Raw genomic sequence first — 16,848 nt, forward strand, 5'->3', positions numbered from 1 at the left:
AACATGAACACAGCACAACAACTAGTCGGCTCATTCAATATATATTCAGCCCTTTAAACCAGCAGAAAAAGAATCTTAATATAAGCATCCCTTATTTTCTGAAATATATTTATGCATCAATATTTATATAAAAACAGACAAATTCTCAATTATGAAGTACACATTAGCACAGGGAATCTCCGGGTATGGACCACAAGCTTCAGGCTGATCTGGATAAGGTTTTTCTCCAGATGTCTTTATACAGCCATCTGCTCCAGGAACGGCACACCACAAAGTAAGAGGCCGCTGCTCTTCCAGCAGGCTTCCATTCATGGCCAATGAGACAAAATTTGGGGTTCTAGGGGGGCCTCAAAGAGACAGGATCTGAAGCGTCTTGAACAAGAGAGGCTGCATTAATTGCCACTGTAAGATAAATAACGATTTTTTTTTTTAATTGTCTTTAGGTACTGTGATGATTAATGCAAAGCAGGAGAGTCTGGAGTGCCAGAATAAAAATATCAAGTTGTACAATTTGCACAAGGGGTGCACTTCGATTTTTTTGTTTTCTCAAAAACAGTATTTTCATTTAGCTTGTAAAAAAATAAAAATAAATAAAAAGCTGAATCAAAGTGTTGATGGAGCTCATTAATAGGAGCAACATTCAAAAATGTCTCAAGTATCAAATCAAAGATGTAGAGTTTATATACAGAGTTCTAGTACGTCGATGAGGTGCCTGTTCACTTCGGTAAACTAGGCACAATCAAAGTAGTGGTCCTTCAATGAAATTCAAGTTTTTGTAATGGAAATTTGCAAACATTTGGTTTTGTAATGCGCACAGTAAACAGATCAGCAGCTAACAGATCATCTGAGCTCTGAGTCGCAGGATCAGGGGTGGCATCATGTCACATGAGTTGTCACGAACCACACCAGGATGTGAAACCTGAAGTTAAAGTAAATATCACCTCAGTAAATACAGGCATATGTACTCAGAACTGCATCACAAAAACTGCTAATTCCCTGGGTGCAATGTGGCTTTTTGGTTCCTTTCTATGCATGTAATAACACTAATATATTAGGATATCGTACATAACAAGTATTTGACTCAATAAAGAAGAAGTTCACATTTGTTCTGTTTGTTGTATTTCAGTTCTTTCATTGATTAACAGAAAATGGAAAACCAATACAAGAGTGGAGCACCAAATGAGAGACATTCATCTAAGAATGACCAAAAGCCCCAAAGGCTCCTTGGCCTTAAAACACACAATTGTAAAGCAATTATTTTGAGTCTGAAGAAATGTGTGTTGGTTCACCTTGTCTTACAAGAGAACGAATGCTCAAGAACTGCAGCTAAACTGATGGAGTTATGGAGACCATTTCTCCACAGATCGCCAGCAGAAAGTCAGGGAAGGATTGTAGCAGAACAGGGGAATAGGGGACTCGTCAGAGAATGAACGGACTTGTGTCACAGTGACATTTGTGGTATCGGGCTAATAAAACAGATGGGAAAAAAGACAAATAAAGCAAGAAAAATGTGAAAAGAACAAAAAGAAATCTGGTGGTGCATACAAATGTGTGTTTAGGGAGATAAAATCCCATGATAACCCGTTGGCTGTGAGGAAAACTCTCTAGAGAACTTTGTAACACAGCACCTGCTCAAACAGCAAATGCATCTTGGTGATAGTTGTTGATACAGACATAGCTGCTGTGGGAAAGTCCAGATCATCTTACTCAACAGGCCTGCAGTGCTGGGTGTGGTGAGTGAGAAAAGTAATACCTCAACTAAAATGTTCCACTGTTAATGTCCTATATCTTGATAGCATGTACCACAACAGCTGGATGTCCATTCTGGCAGCAGGAAATACAGTAGAATGTCCTGGCCACCTTTTGATATGAGGGTCAATTATCAGTATAAGATTGTGATGATATCAGAGACAGCACTTCCTGATAGAATGTTCCTGTGTCCTCGTCTTAACATACAAGTGAACATTTGTTACATTCAGGCCAGAGAAGTTCATGATCTTAAGAGTTTCTAGAACAGCTATCTACGAGGACATTCCAACACTGGGTACTCATGCTTTTTCCTTAAACTAGCATTGTTCACTTAGCATAGAACAAAACATTTAGGGGGAGGATTAGAAGCCAAGGATTGTGAAAGCAGATATGGGTAGTACTTATTTTTGGTAAATATGGATATCGTGTTACTGCGCATGAACAGGTTGACATTTGTTACATATAAAAAGTGTTGGGGCTTTATCACAAAAAGAACACTAATACTCAATGGTAATAACAGGCTAAAAATCTGAGCTTTCAGCTATGAGCCATCATCTATGCGAAAGACAGTGAAATAAGTTTTTTATGTGAGCGATGGATGTCATCAGTAAATGTTTTAGATTTTTAAGACTCTCATTGGCCTTTGGGTTCATTTTCATGAGTCCGCTCCTGACTGCTTTGCTAAATAGCAGTTATCTAATGTTCTCTCACCTCACCTTATGTAATGTATGGACATTTCTAATACCAATACCATGACGATGGTTTACAAGTGAAACATCTTTGTTTTTATCCACAACAAACAGAAGAACTATCATCTGTGAGGGCAGACATTCTACTCCCACTGCCAGAGGGGGGAGACAAAACTTCTGCACTGCAGGTTTAAAAGGAAGATGCGATTGGAAATGATATGGGGAAGCGATAAAGCAGGACTGAAATTCTTCCATTAAAACCTACAACACAATCATATAGATTAAAGCTATAAAAACATGCATTTCACAGTATAGTTTCAGGGAGTTAAGTTGCATGATACCGCAGAGACCCTGAATAATCCTTGCCATGTCATTCACTGGTGACAGCTGCCACATGCACAGCAGAGCCCACGTGGCTTCTACTCTGCACTGAGCAACAACCTCGTGAACCGGCCTTGGGGGACCTTTCATTTAGTTGATCCAGCAAATAGACTTTGTAAACAACCTGAATCTTCCCTCACTCTATAGTTTCATCGCTATACTTTTAAAGCAAAGTCTAACGTAGACGCTTTTGTTTTCCCAAGCAAGTCAAACAGCATATTATCAGAACATTTAATTTCGGCAATGAGGTGGGTTCACACTTCAACTCAAGGTCCTGCTCAGTTCCAACTATACCTGCAAAAGCAAAAATTATCCTGTTGATGAATCCAACAGTTTCTCCATCAGGAACAGTGGGTTAACCTCCCAGGCCTGAGTCACCATCTCCCACAAGGTTTACTTCAAATATAATTCGGTACATGAATGAGTCAGACACAAGGGACTAATGATTAAAAAAAGTTTCTGATGCTAAATAAAAAGGCATGACTGCAACTGTATAAATATGGAGACATAATACAGGTTGAAATACAAAACATTTTACTGTCAAAGGGGCTGCACAGTAGCAGTAATTCTAAACTATCATGTTCTGTAATTCAGACTTTGTGGGAAGGCAAGGTGGCGCTGAAGTTAATCAGACAAAGATTTGACTGGTCATTTTAACCCTGTGACTGGTTAAACTAAAGACCCCTCCTGCTACGACCTTTTTCAGCTCATCACTTTAAACCAACTCTATAAGTAGCGCCAATACAGCTCTGATTACTTTAAGACTAAATCACTATTAAAGTGACTTTTTTTTTGTAAAGCTCTTTAACACGCCACCCTGCTTTGATCTGTTCCAAAAAAAAAAAACAACAAAAACAAAAACAAGAACGGAAAGAGGACAGCTGGCACTCCCCCAGGCAATAACATCTACTACTATTCCTCTTTGAGACTTTGCACAATATTTAACATTTCTCCCCATTCTCTCCAAATTTTTTACGAAGGGTAATTTTCAGCAGCATGTCGTCCATTTCTCTAATGATACTGAGTAAGAGTCAACATCAAAAGCTCAGATGTCCTGAAATTCATTTGGACTTTGTATGGAATGATTAAGGATTTCAACTTCAATGCCTTTTGAAATTTGCTCAGTCATATATGCTCTTGCAGTGTGTGCCCATGACATACTTGATGAGGATCTGTACAAGCTGTGGTCCTACAATGGGAGGAGCTGTCTAAGTATGTACTAAGTGCTGCTGCAGTCGTTTTGTGAACGTTTATTGAACTTTGAACATAAGCAACAAGCCAGATATGTATTCTAGAGTAAAATGCCCATAGTATATTGCTGCTTTTACATTTAGACATTCAACAACAAACAAAAATGTAACTTCATCCTAATGTGGGTTGATGTGTTTCTCATGTGTGGGAACCTCGCTCACATACTGAGAAAATGAATTTAGACTCAACCAACAGTAATATGACTATCATAAGGCCGAAAATAATTTCAAAATATCTTATCAGTTTTCAAGATTTCAGTGTTCGTAGATATATCATAATTGTTTTCAATTATAATATCAAAGTGACCAATAATATAATGAACTATATTTCATAAACTGAATTACAATGATTTAATGTTTTTATTTTTGACATTTGCTTTTAAACTTTCTCCGAGATGACGGTAAACAATCACACGGAGGATAACTGTGTATTAATGCACCCAAAAGTTCTCGGTGAAAATTGAATTTTGTTTGTTGCAGAACCGAGTTCGGCGGCCGTGACTTGCCGCCCATTGATGCACCACACACCTCCATCTCTGCCTTCATACTGATGTCCTTTCAGCCAAGGCCATCAATTTAAAAATCAACAGCAAACATCTTTTGGATTCACATTTGGATTGAAAAAAGTATTGAGTAAATAAGAAGGGTTAATAACAAGTATTAAATCGTATTAATATTGTGTTTTAAAACATGTTTGTTTACCATTAACTTTTTTATACTCCTATTTAATCCACTTATATTGATATTTTGAAACTGCAAAATAGCCATTTGTTGTCCGATAACTCAACAGCAAATACAGACTGTATTTTCTTTTATTAAAGTACCCTCACTGGCCTCATTATCAGGAACACCTGTAAGATATACCACAGATCAACACAACAGCTTGACTTTAAAATTCTACTTGCATTAATCTCTTTTTTTTTTAATTCCGTGGAATTGACCCAAAAACCAATAATTCTCCTTTAAAGTTTTTAATTTGATTGTTGCAAGTGGGTTTGAGTGTTTTATGAAACTCGTTTTCATTTTCAGTTCATCTGACTGAACCAAAGCCACATAATTCGTCTAACAAGGAACACTTACCCGTCTGCGGCAGAAAGGCAAACCCTGTGCAATGATGTTGATGCTAAATATTTTGAGTACTTTCTGCGGGGGTAAAGGTTCAGGGGCGATGTCCTTTTGATCTGCCAGGTTGACTGCCTTGGTCTCAAGTGGGACGTGCAAAGTCTTCTCCTTCCCATTTGGCATCTTCCTCCGAGCACCAGCAGACGAGAAACGGGGAATAGGGCAATGCCGCAGCATTGCAAAAACAAGGCTGTTTAATGGATCATATCCCAAGCGGAACTCCGAAAGCTGTCCCACTAATATACTCAAATAACTTTTCTTAAATGAATGTGTCTTCCATGGACATTACACCATCGTGCAGACGTATCACTACTGCGCTTGCTGAAGCTCTGCACCTTCCAACTCAGAACTCATCTCCCTGCTGACTGGCACCCTTTAAAATATCTCTGGGGGTGTGAGGTCACCATTGCGTCCAAGCCAGGGAGAGCAGCTGCTGTCAGGCCTGAAAAGAGGATGGACCAACTCAGCCTCTCCCCCCTCAGACAGGCACTGTGGAATCTGCTCTCATGACCCCTTGGTGGTGGAATGTGTCCCACCAGTCGTCCGACACGGCACACGTGTCCAGGGAGCTTCCTCATTGTGGACATTCTCTGACCCCTCTCTGGTCCTCCCAACTTAGTGGCCTACATCGTCACTGAGCCCAGTAAACTTTACTGTGGTAACACTGTAGGCATCCGACAAAACAGTCGATCGCTATATCCTAATTTTTTCATCACCTTTGTTAATTTAAGAGTTGATGCTGTGCTTGGTTTCTTCCAGAGTTCAGCTAAGGTTGGCAGTTAACAGATGTTCAGGAATCTCGATACCTCTGTGTCAGCAAAGGGGCTGAGGATATTTTAGGAGATGATCACACAGTTGTCAAATCTTAAAATGTGTAACACATGCACTTAAACAAGGATGCACCAACTGTCTGAAAGGATGGACCTCGGTCTATCAAAGTGTGTTCACATGCTATTACAAACAGGGAAGAAACAACATCACTAATGTCACTAATGTCAAAGGTGCAAAGGTATGAGGAAGGGGTGTGACTGTTACCAAACACATTTCGGTTTGTATTGCTTTTTGAGTCACAATTCTGGTTTCAGTTTAGTTTGGTTCCTAGAATAAGAAGAAAATGATAGCAAAATACCAGAGATACTCTCAGTAAGCTCAAATGGATAAATAACATGAATTAACAGTCACTACTTGGTTTAGCTGTTTCACTACTGGGTTCAGCGGTTATTTATGGGTGCCACTGCACTCGCTGCACACGCAAATGATTCATTCAACTTAATATAACTTTTCCTTCCTTGTGGAACAGTAAAATTGTAGTTTACATAAGCAACTTGAACCTTAAACTGTTTATTACACAGTTGGGGTTTACATCCCTAGTACAGACAGCACATCAGTGCAACAATCAGAGAAACCATTGCTCCTATCCAATACCAGAATTCGGAGCCAATAACCAACATAATTCACCTACAGAATATCAGGCTCATGTTTCCATTTCTATCATGTTCCACAGTCTGAAACTCTGATCCAACAGGAATTGCCATAAATCTTTAGAGCTTTGAGACTATAGGTAAATTTCACTAGGTTGAAGCCATATGATGTATACATTTAATGTTGTACAGAGTGCAGTCTAGAGCTGATCTATATGAAATTCCTGAGATTACTCCTGTTAGGCTGAGGGAATTTCTAATCTTTGTTCTCCACATGCAAAGGCTATGATCTTGGCATGTTTTTAACCTTCTACCTGCCCTGGGCGCGAACAGCTGATGAGATTATAGTCTCACGGAAAGGGGGGCTATGAGTGAACTTAATCTCATCAGTGAGAAACAGGCTGCATTTCTTGATACATTCTTCATTCCTGCAGGAGATTTTGGACAAATCACAGGTCTGCACCAACAAGGTTCTCTCAGTATGTGAATTAATTGACTTAGTATCCACAAATATCAATAGATTCAACAGCGCCATTTCCCTCCCAACATGGGTAAATCCTATCAATTTTCCACCGAATGATGATGTTATTAATTTGTTCAATGTATCAGTGTGCTACTGTTTCATGTAACCTTACTCAAAATACCACTACTAATAGTCGGGTGAGAAACTCTAGGCAACTTTCCCTTTGTGCATTTCAGTGTCTGAACACATGGTCATGAAAAGAATTACTGGGCTTAACCACTCTTCTATTCTCACATCCACCATTGTTTGAGGAGGATTACGGTGCCAAAACATCTATCAGAGTGGACTATGGGCCCTGACACACCAGACCAACAGTCGACCATTAGACGCCATTGAGTGTATGCGGCTGACCAACGCCCATAGTTTTTACAGAATGTTCAGCACAATTGGAGAGAGTTGCTGCCTTGTTGGCAGCTGTTCAACCAGTTGAGCATGTTGAACTAAAACCAGAGGCATTCAGTGAGAAAGTCATCTTAATGGAGTATCTGGCTCTCGAATCAATGTTTTAACCCATTCACAACCATTTTCCACATTCTTGTATTCAGTCAGGGACCACACTGATTAAACCAAAGCCCCAAAAATGAACAATGTCTGGGTACCAGTCGTCTTCAAGTGGAAGTCGTAAGTACTTTGGTTTTGTTTTGATCCCTATTTTTAGAGTCTAAAACAGGCGCACAATGTATGTCCATGTCAGCTGTGGGCTTACCATTAACTCTAAGATGTATGGCATTTTCAAGTTAATGACTCTCACCCATGAGGCAACATGAGGTGGAATAAATGGCAACGCAGTTTGTTTGACCCATTTCTTTGATTGTTTGGACTTTATAAGTGCCATTTAAGTTAATGTTGGTGTGTGAGGGCCCCTACATCACTGTCATCCAAGACAATTGCCAGTAAAAAAAAAAGCGAAATAGTAAATGAGCTAGAAATCATAATCTTTCCTCAATTCATAAATAGCAGTATGGAATACACTGCTAGTTTCATTTGTCTGGCAGACTGGATACTATTAGAATTTCTCTGCAAACCAAACAAACCAGGACTGGCGATAGACAACACGCAGTGGTAAACAACCATGAGAGCATCTATGAAGGGCAGCTTGTCTTTGACATGTCCGTGCCTTGTAAAGCTTACTTGAGCTTGCGCACTAATCTTAGGCCATCAAACTATGTGACAGACTGTTCCAGTCTGCAACATTCAGATCGGTCAAATGAAACTGCAAGTATATTTGCAAACTTATTTAATTCAGGGATTCTATTTGGTACATTCGGGAAAATATTGTACCACTGTAAATTTCCTTCCTTGACAGAAACACAAAGGCAAAAGAAGACTGTCTAACATAAAAACTGGATATGTTTCCTGAAGTTCTTGTTAAAGGTCCCACACCCAGGTGTTCAAGCTTAAGACAGTAGTAAAGGGAGTGTGTTATGGCCTCCCATGATAAGGCTAAATCAAAGTTGTTAGTATCTTAGGAGTTTGTGTTTGTGTACACATTTGGAGATTCACAGTTTCAAAGCCCTTTTGAGCATTACAGGGACACAAAACAACCAAAACCAAGACAATCAATGCCAGAAAGAACATAAAAACACTCTCAATGTGGCACAAACTTTTTTTTATGGCAACCAATTTAAAAATTTTGAAGATTGCAATGTAAACAATCAGATGGCCATTAAGTACAGTAACAATGCCCTAACAGGGTAGATTATTTTGTCTGTTTTCATTCAATTCTACGTCTTGGCATAACTGCCTGAGCTTTGACAATGCAATTTTTTTTTTTTTTTAATTGTTTTAAATTCAGGGCTTCTAGAGTGACAAAGGTTGAGAATATTTGGCTTCTAGTATCTCAGCTATCTCAGTACACTTTCAAACTACTCACAGGTTTTCAAAGCTACTGATACCTGCAGTGTAGTGGAGATGTAGACCCTTGAGAAGGAGATGCATCTGGTCTTATATGTCGTACAGCAGACCAAAACTCAGTGGAGTTCAGGCATGCACTGAAATGTCAAAAAGAACCTGAACCTTCTCATACTTCTAATACAGTTCCTGCTACATCACGACTTCTACAAAATCTCTTTTCAAAAAGGAAGTCAAAAGCAAAAAAGCACCTGTTATGTTTGAAATCTAAGCAATATAATATAGTTCATATTTTATTCAAAATCTCTCTTCAACCTAAGATGTAAAAATGATCAATCGTTTCTAATGAACTGGATAAAGAGTTACTATGGGGTATAGAGATAGTCTTTCACCAGACTCATATTGGATCAGAGCTAACAGATGCACTCTATCCAATCACAGGAGCCCTGCAACAAGGTGACTTTGAGAATGGAACATTTTTCGAGACTCAAGATGAATCTACTGTCAAAGATCTACTGTAAAATTCATACCGATTGCTTAGAGAGTGTTCAGCCTAATAATTCAGGTTAGGGATACTACCAGTAAACTGGTCACTAGAACAAAATTACAACACAAAGGCAAAGTACAAACCAAAAGAAAGCAAGAGATGGTTTGTTACCTTATAAAAAGACCCAAGAATGCAGTTTGCAGAGACACTGATCTTCATTTCATAAAATAAATCTGAGTAATGAAGGTAAGGCTTTACATTTTTAACCATCTCACCAGAATAGGTTTGACATTACTCTCCCATTTTTTTAATGACCCCTATTATTACCTTCAAATACACATGGCATAGATATGAAGTGTCTCAATATCAGTTAACAATGAAGCAACAACCTCTGCCACATGCCAGAGGCATTACTAGAGAAAATAAACACATGAATGCTCACACTGCTGGAGTGTGTCCATGTGTCCATGTCCACAAACAGTTCATTACGAGGACATCCTGTCTGGATACAGCAAAGAAAAAGCACCCCTGGGCTAAAGATACACATGACTTTAGGACAATGCATCCCCCTAGTGGCAATCAATGGGACAACAAGGCAGCCCTGCAGAATTCTGAGAAGTTTATTTTTGATGGCTTTTTAATAGGACAAATGCTAAGCAGAGAAAATGCCTCTTGCTTCAGACAGTCCTACTTATCATTTAAACTATAATTATGCAGCCTTGACAACAAGACAAGGACAGAAACTGCACAGCAATGATGAATTTGACAGGTCAGCACAGTATTATTAGTGTATAACAAGCGTGTCGGTGAAAATATATTGCCTATATATTGTGGTTGTGACTCCAACTGGATGCATGTATGTATGAGCGTGAGAATACTGGTCCTTTGTGGCTCCTCGCTGCCTGTGTGACAAGGCCAGTGCGTGGGAGAAGCCACCCACAATAAGCAGGCTGCCTTTTTGTTGGAGAAAAATTTAATTAGTTGCTATGAGTGTTATGTGTATGTGAAGAAAAGTAAAGCACTGAGTGAATTCAGAACGGTCCAAGTATACTGTAGAGCAAGAGTTTGGCAGCAATTGAAGCAAATTTGAGGTCTAGCTAATATTTCTACAGTTCAGCCACTCTTCATAGGAAAGTTCAGGGATTGTTCAGTGCCATAAAGCTTTATCTCCTAATGACCGTCACCGTAGAAAAAGAGCAAAAGAATCATTTTTAGTATTGTACTCAGTGTTCACAAGTTCATTTACCCCCAAGCACAAGTGTGAACAGCTTCTCTGTCTCTTCTGATGCATTTTCAATTCTGTGCATGAAATAAAACAAAACAAAAAAAAACCATGGTACACACACACACACACAATCATGGGGGTGGGTTGCTGGGTGGGCGGGGTCTGATAAGGCACGAAAGAGGATAAGAAAGAACAAAGCACTATATCATATTGCTAAATTTTGACAGATATTACTCATGAATTATGTTGTGACACATTAACATTTCAATTAATCATGCAGCCCAAAAACATGGAGACTACCTCATGCCCCAGATGGCTGAAGTACCTGTTAAATGTATGTTATGAATCAGAAACACACCTGACAATGTATTCTGACCATTTTCAATCCAAATTAGTGCCTTACTCAGCAAGTGTCCATTTTAATAAAACATCAATGGTGCCATCCTGCTTTGCCCCATCGTTGCCCACTAATGTCTGATGAGATGGTATGTGACATCTAATCCTGCAAGATCATATAATGCCTTCGTCATTAGTCTACAGTAAATTGATTCTTAAATGGACAGCAGCAGTGCAGTATAGGAAACCAAGGAGGACATTACATGGTTTTTAAAAGCACAGTGCCTGTTAGACTGAACAGTATTAATATTTACTAATGAATAAAGATATAGGAAAAGCATTATACATACACAGCAGTGACTATACATTCAACAGGCCTGAAGCTTTCCACAAGGATACAGTTTTAATGGCTAGTGTCAAATATCATAGTGTGATACACCACCACACGCTAGCCCCCCCAGGCAACAGCAAATCATTCTAAGTGGTGATTTGAATATTTAACATTTATACCAACTTTCATAAAAGTTTCTCATGTTCAAAATATATGAAAGAGTTTATGAAGTTTAAAATGTGGGGTGCACAAAGAGTTATGTTAATTATGACAGTGTGTACCATTACGAAGCAACTGAACCAAGCAACTTTTAACATTTACCTTAAACAACCTAACACATTTCATGCCTGCCAATGTCAAATAGCCTGCCTTCCCATGTGACTCATGTATGGAACAGTATACATGTTTCAACGCCTGCTCAGGCCCAGTAGCAGTAAGAGTCATGTTAACCCAACATCATATATTCTCCCATTCAAGTCGTGCCCTTTAAGCATCTTTGAAGAGACATGCATCTGCTTCAATAAATACAAACTAGACTTAAGTCTGACTCATCTTCAGAATACATCAGACTGTCAGAAACCTTAATGCACACCCTGCATATTGATTCATGAAGCCCCTGAAGAATTGAAAACGTTAACTGATGAGTGTATTCAAGCAGATTTTGAGTGGTTAGTAAATGCTGCATCAGCCATCATTTTTAGGAAAGGAAAATCCTAACTACCAACGATCCTAAATCGTAACGTGGAATACTTAAATGTACATGTTCACTGGGGTTGGACATTGTCCTCATTTTTTGATACGACACTTGTACAGAGACTTTTGACTTTGATACCAGTTCCTGAATGATATCAATTAAAATCTGTTTTAACAAAATGAAAATGACAATAAATTGAACATTTTTGGTTTCATTTTTCAGCTCTTGGGCATCTTGGGCAACAATCTCAAAACGTGAAAATGAAAACCAGTTTGCCAAAAGGTGGTTTAACTTAATTGGTCTGTTTTGTATTCAGCACATTGCCATTTTTTCCACTCAAGGCAATTTTACAACACAAAAGACAAACGGCAAGTTACAGATTTACTCCTTAGCCATTTAAATCTGGTACCTACTGATAATGCACCCTTTGATGCTTTAGAGTATTGCAGCAATTCAGTCTGTAAAAAGTATCAAAGTTCCATTCCCAGTCCTGATTTTAACAACAAAAGTCAGTCAAATAATGTGAATTTTTAAAAATAATGGACTTGGGGTAGAAAAAAAGAACAATTTGGAAACCATTGACTGGACTGGCATTGTTTATGATAAGAATTTTCATGTATATAAATAAGAGAACTGTATTATCATTAACAAAGACATACTCAGAGCTTGGGGTTTAGCAGATGTATTTTTTGGCCCACATATACATAAGCATAACCTATTGGCTATCAAATAATATACAAACTCCTTGATTTATTGGCATCTCCCTTGTCAAAAGCCATGTCTGCACATTGCGGACACACTGAAAAATATGAACGTCATCTATGAAATCCCTTGGCAATCTCAATTTCATTCTTTCAAACACAGGTGATCCGAAGGCCAAAATGATTTCAGAAAACATTTGTGTCATCAGACATCATTGAAACAAGATGCCAACATCCATCACATGCTTCTTTGGAAAAATCAAGCATTACTCGTCTTCCAGCTGTAACTGTCAATCATCATATCGGCGCTCAATCACAGAGGCACAAAAGTGCTGGAAGGTTTAACAGGTCTTTAAGAGACATCTGTGCATTGTACACATGAATAGCCTCCAAATGCAGTCTTGGTATCTGCGGGGTTGACTCATCAACGCATATAATTTCAAATATATAACTGAGTTGTTAAAGGAGGTGAACAAAACCACACTACCTGTCCCCGCATTGCTAGTGGTTCTACGCTGTAGTCTGCTGCTCAGTAGCATCATGTTCGGTACAGAGAAAAAATGTCCACTCAATCAAAGAACACCTGATGCACTTTCTGAGCCAACACCACATGCATAAAGATCGATGTTATATTTAATCATATTTATATTTTGAGTGTTGGTGTTACAATGAAAGTAGGCATTATGCCTTTTTACAACTTAAAAACCCAGCACCAGATGGAAATTTAATGCTGGGTATCTGGTCAAAGAAGGACCAGTGTTTTAAAATGAAATAAATATAAAAGGTTTCCCTTGTCTAGCTCATAACTATGTTTTGATTTTTCCTTTCAGCTCTGCAGAAATTGCTATTGATGATCCTGCTGAACAAAGCCAATTGTGCCAAGCTCGTATGGGCTCATCATGGATTTTTTTTAAAAGCTTGGTAAAACTGAGTTCAAATTTTGTTCAAAGGCATCATTTCTATGTGTTTACAAGTAATTGTTTTTAAACCTTTTTAATGTCACAATGTGTGTTAAGAATATACTACAATATAAAAATAAAATCAGTCAGACGCTTCATGTTTAACGAGGTCAAATATGGTAAAGTGTGCGTCTTTGTGAGTTGTTGGAGTACCGCAGGCTACAAGCATCAACATTTCTTGGCACAGATTTAACAAGTCTTTGAAATCTACTTTTGATGATTGCAGCTGAGAGCACAATTTGAAATGTTAAGAATCCAAAATCTGATGTGAGTTTGGACAGTAGCACAATCATCCTGGATGACAACTCCCCACAGGGTACAAAAATTTCACAGCCCTGCTACACAAAAGGTACCTTAGACCAGTGTTTCCCAACCAGGGGGGTACGTGAGCACATTGCAGGGGATACGTGGAAAAATTAAGAATTTATTTCCACAATAATAAAAAATATTCTTAGTCATTTCATAAGTCCATCAATAAAATGGTACGTGTGCGCTATGACTTGTTTTCCTGGGGAGACAATAACCTGTGGCACAGCCATACCAAAATCACACAGCGGGAACCTGTTTACCTGCAGGTAAACATGGATAAATGGCTGAAACGTCCAGTTGCTGTGGATCCAGGAGGGGGAAAAGAGCCCGCCGACAAACGCAAGAAAGATTCCAAACCTAAACCAAGGCAGTGTAGTGAAAACTATATTTTATATGGATTCACTTCCACGTCTGCGGACCCACCGCAGCCTCAGTGCTACTTTTGCGGTGAAGTCCTGGCAAATAACTATGAATAATAACAATATAATAATAATATATTAGTATTAATAATACAGTATTAATAATAATACAAACATTTACTATAATATTGTTTCTCATATTTATAATTTTTATTGCCTTGAAGGCAACATAATTTTATGTTTAATTTGAGTTAAATAAGAATATAATGCCTGAATATTAAATGTGCAATTTAAGAAGATGAAATAAAATGACTTGCGTTGAATATTCAGTTGTGTTATGTTCTACTTTTGGACAATCATGAACACGTATGAGTGAAGGAGTACTCATGGTATGACAAAAACGCTCAAGGGGTACACAAGACAAAAAAGGTTGGGAACCACTGCCTTAGACCATTAGATATTCAACGGGTGCACATGTATCTACAGTGCAGTAACGCATTTGGACCAAAAGAGGGCGCTAATGGTTTAGCTAACGTGTCAGTGCAATACACAGGGAAGCAGTAGAGTGGCTTCGACACCCAGCTTGTGGGTCAGTAACCCAAAGGTGCTGTATTTGCTGTTTTGGATTAACTGACCTTTGGAATACTGCTGCATTTCATCACAATGACATGTTTTCCAATTAATGTTTTGTTGTACATGGCAATCCAAGGATGTTCTTTTGGATTCAGCTGGCCATGTTTTGAGATTTAAGCCTCCACTGTAGACAATACAGCACAAATGCGGATGAAAGACTGTTGTTCTTTGCGCTAACATCTGATGATTCACAGTTAAAAATTAAATCCAGGAACGCTATCCCTTCGTCTCCGGAAGCTCCACAGAACTCAATATAAACAGTTTACACAGGGATTTTCTTCAGCAAAAGGTGGGCTCAAAATAAACTTGTTCAAATAACAGCTGTGCTTACCTTGTTGTTGGAAGAGCTTTGGTGTGTACAACCCAAGTCCAGGTTGTTATTGGGGGCAGACACATTGTTCCTGAGAGAGGGAGACCGCAGCCCTTCTTCCCCTTCCTCCTCCTCTTCCTCCTCCCTCCCACTCTCCACAGAATGTTCAAAGTCATCGCTGTCTTGGTCCATCTCCTCCTCATCTTCATCTTCTTCTTCGTCCTCCTCACCCTCTTCCCTCTCCTCTTTCCCCCTCCCCTGCTCCTCTCCTCCCTCTGTCCTCTCCTCCACCTCCTCCTCCTCTTGGTGGCTGCTGCTGTTGTTGTTCTCCTCTTCTTCTTCTTCCTCCTCCTCTTCTTCGCCCAACGCCTGGCCTTGTAGCCGCCTCTGCTCTGCCCCCCACATCCATCTGGCTCCTTTCTCTCCTCCGTTCACTTCATTTGTTGGGCCCTCTTCCCCTTCCTCATCTCCCTGAGGGCCGTTGCTGGCTCCTGACTCGCTGGGCGCCCATGGTTGACCTCTCTCGCCGTCTACCTGTGATGCCTCAGGCTGTAAGAAGTCAGACAAAATAACAAAAAAACTTAACATCTGAGGATTTTTCTGAGGTGAGAAAATTAAATCCTTTGCAGTTGGATCTGCTTTAAAAAGTTTCTGGTTACCACAGAAAGTAGTAATCTTAAGGATAACGTAAAAAAGGTTCCCACTCTTTTCAAAAGATAACTTTCCTGGACTTCACCAGAACATTTCCAGTGATGATCTAGGTGATGATTGACAGGGATCATAAATTACACTTACGGTACACTTAAATAAATACATGACTTAATTTGATCAATGAACCATCAGTCCTAAAATTAAGACTATTAAATCTTAAATCAAATCCAAGTTTAAATATTTGTACATAGAACGCTAAATCTGTAAAATAAATCTTAATGGTAAACTGGTATTACCCTTTGCTGCAGCTGCTCTTCCTCCTCTACTACCCGATTCATGTGCTCATCCTCGTCGCCCTCCTCTGCTGCCTGCTGGGGTGCCCGGGCTGTGGAGGAGGCGTTACCTCGCACTGCCTGACCCCCCGACCCCCGACTCCGCCTGCTGCTGCTGCCCCCCGACAGCAGATCCTGGTTCATTTCCAAAAGCCAGCTTGCTACCTCCTGGACCTTCGCTAGGCTGTCTGAGGAGGAGAAGGGCTTGACATGCTGCAAAGACACAGAAAAATAAAGAGGACAAAGAACATAAGAACACTTGTCTCATTTGCACTTGTCTACGGGTTCTATGGCAAAAACCAAAGAACTTAGGAGGAGAAAGACTGTAGCTGAATATCACTCTACACACATAAATGCTACACTGCATTAAAATAAAGGCAAATCAATTTTCGCATTTACAGCACAGCAGCAGACCGTGTCAAATGGAGGCGTAATTGTGTTTGGCTTTAGATCACACAGTGTTGGAGGCTCTGCCCCAAAGGAGGTTGGATAGGCAAAATAAGTATTCCAATAACCAACAAAGTCAATTAACAAA

General features: G+C 39.4%; 1 protein-coding gene across 4 annotated transcripts in view; it reads right to left on the bottom strand.

The window, feature by feature from the left end:
* The window catches only part of fbxw7 (F-box and WD repeat domain containing 7), a 106,558-nt gene that overhangs the window by 54,855 nt on the left and 34,855 nt on the right, over window positions 1-16,848 (bottom strand). For all 4 annotated transcript variants that reach the window (XM_086211803.1, XM_086211801.1, XM_086211802.1 and 1 more), the window contains 2 exons: window positions 16,278-16,526; window positions 15,352-15,879 (listed from right to left, as the gene is read on the bottom strand). In XM_086211803.1, the coding sequence (XP_086067929.1) occupies window positions 15,352-15,879; window positions 16,278-16,457 (708 nt within the window). In that variant the 5' untranslated portion in view covers window positions 16,458-16,526. The remainder of the gene's footprint in view (window positions 1-15,351; window positions 15,880-16,277; window positions 16,527-16,848) is intronic.

The sequence above is a fragment of the Aulostomus chinensis genome, chromosome 8 (genome assembly GCF_037954235.1).
Source record: "Aulostomus chinensis isolate RoL2024-O1b breed Wild chromosome 8, RoL_Achi_v1.0, whole genome shotgun sequence".
Lineage (NCBI taxonomy): Eukaryota > Metazoa > Chordata > Actinopteri > Syngnathiformes > Aulostomidae > Aulostomus > Aulostomus chinensis.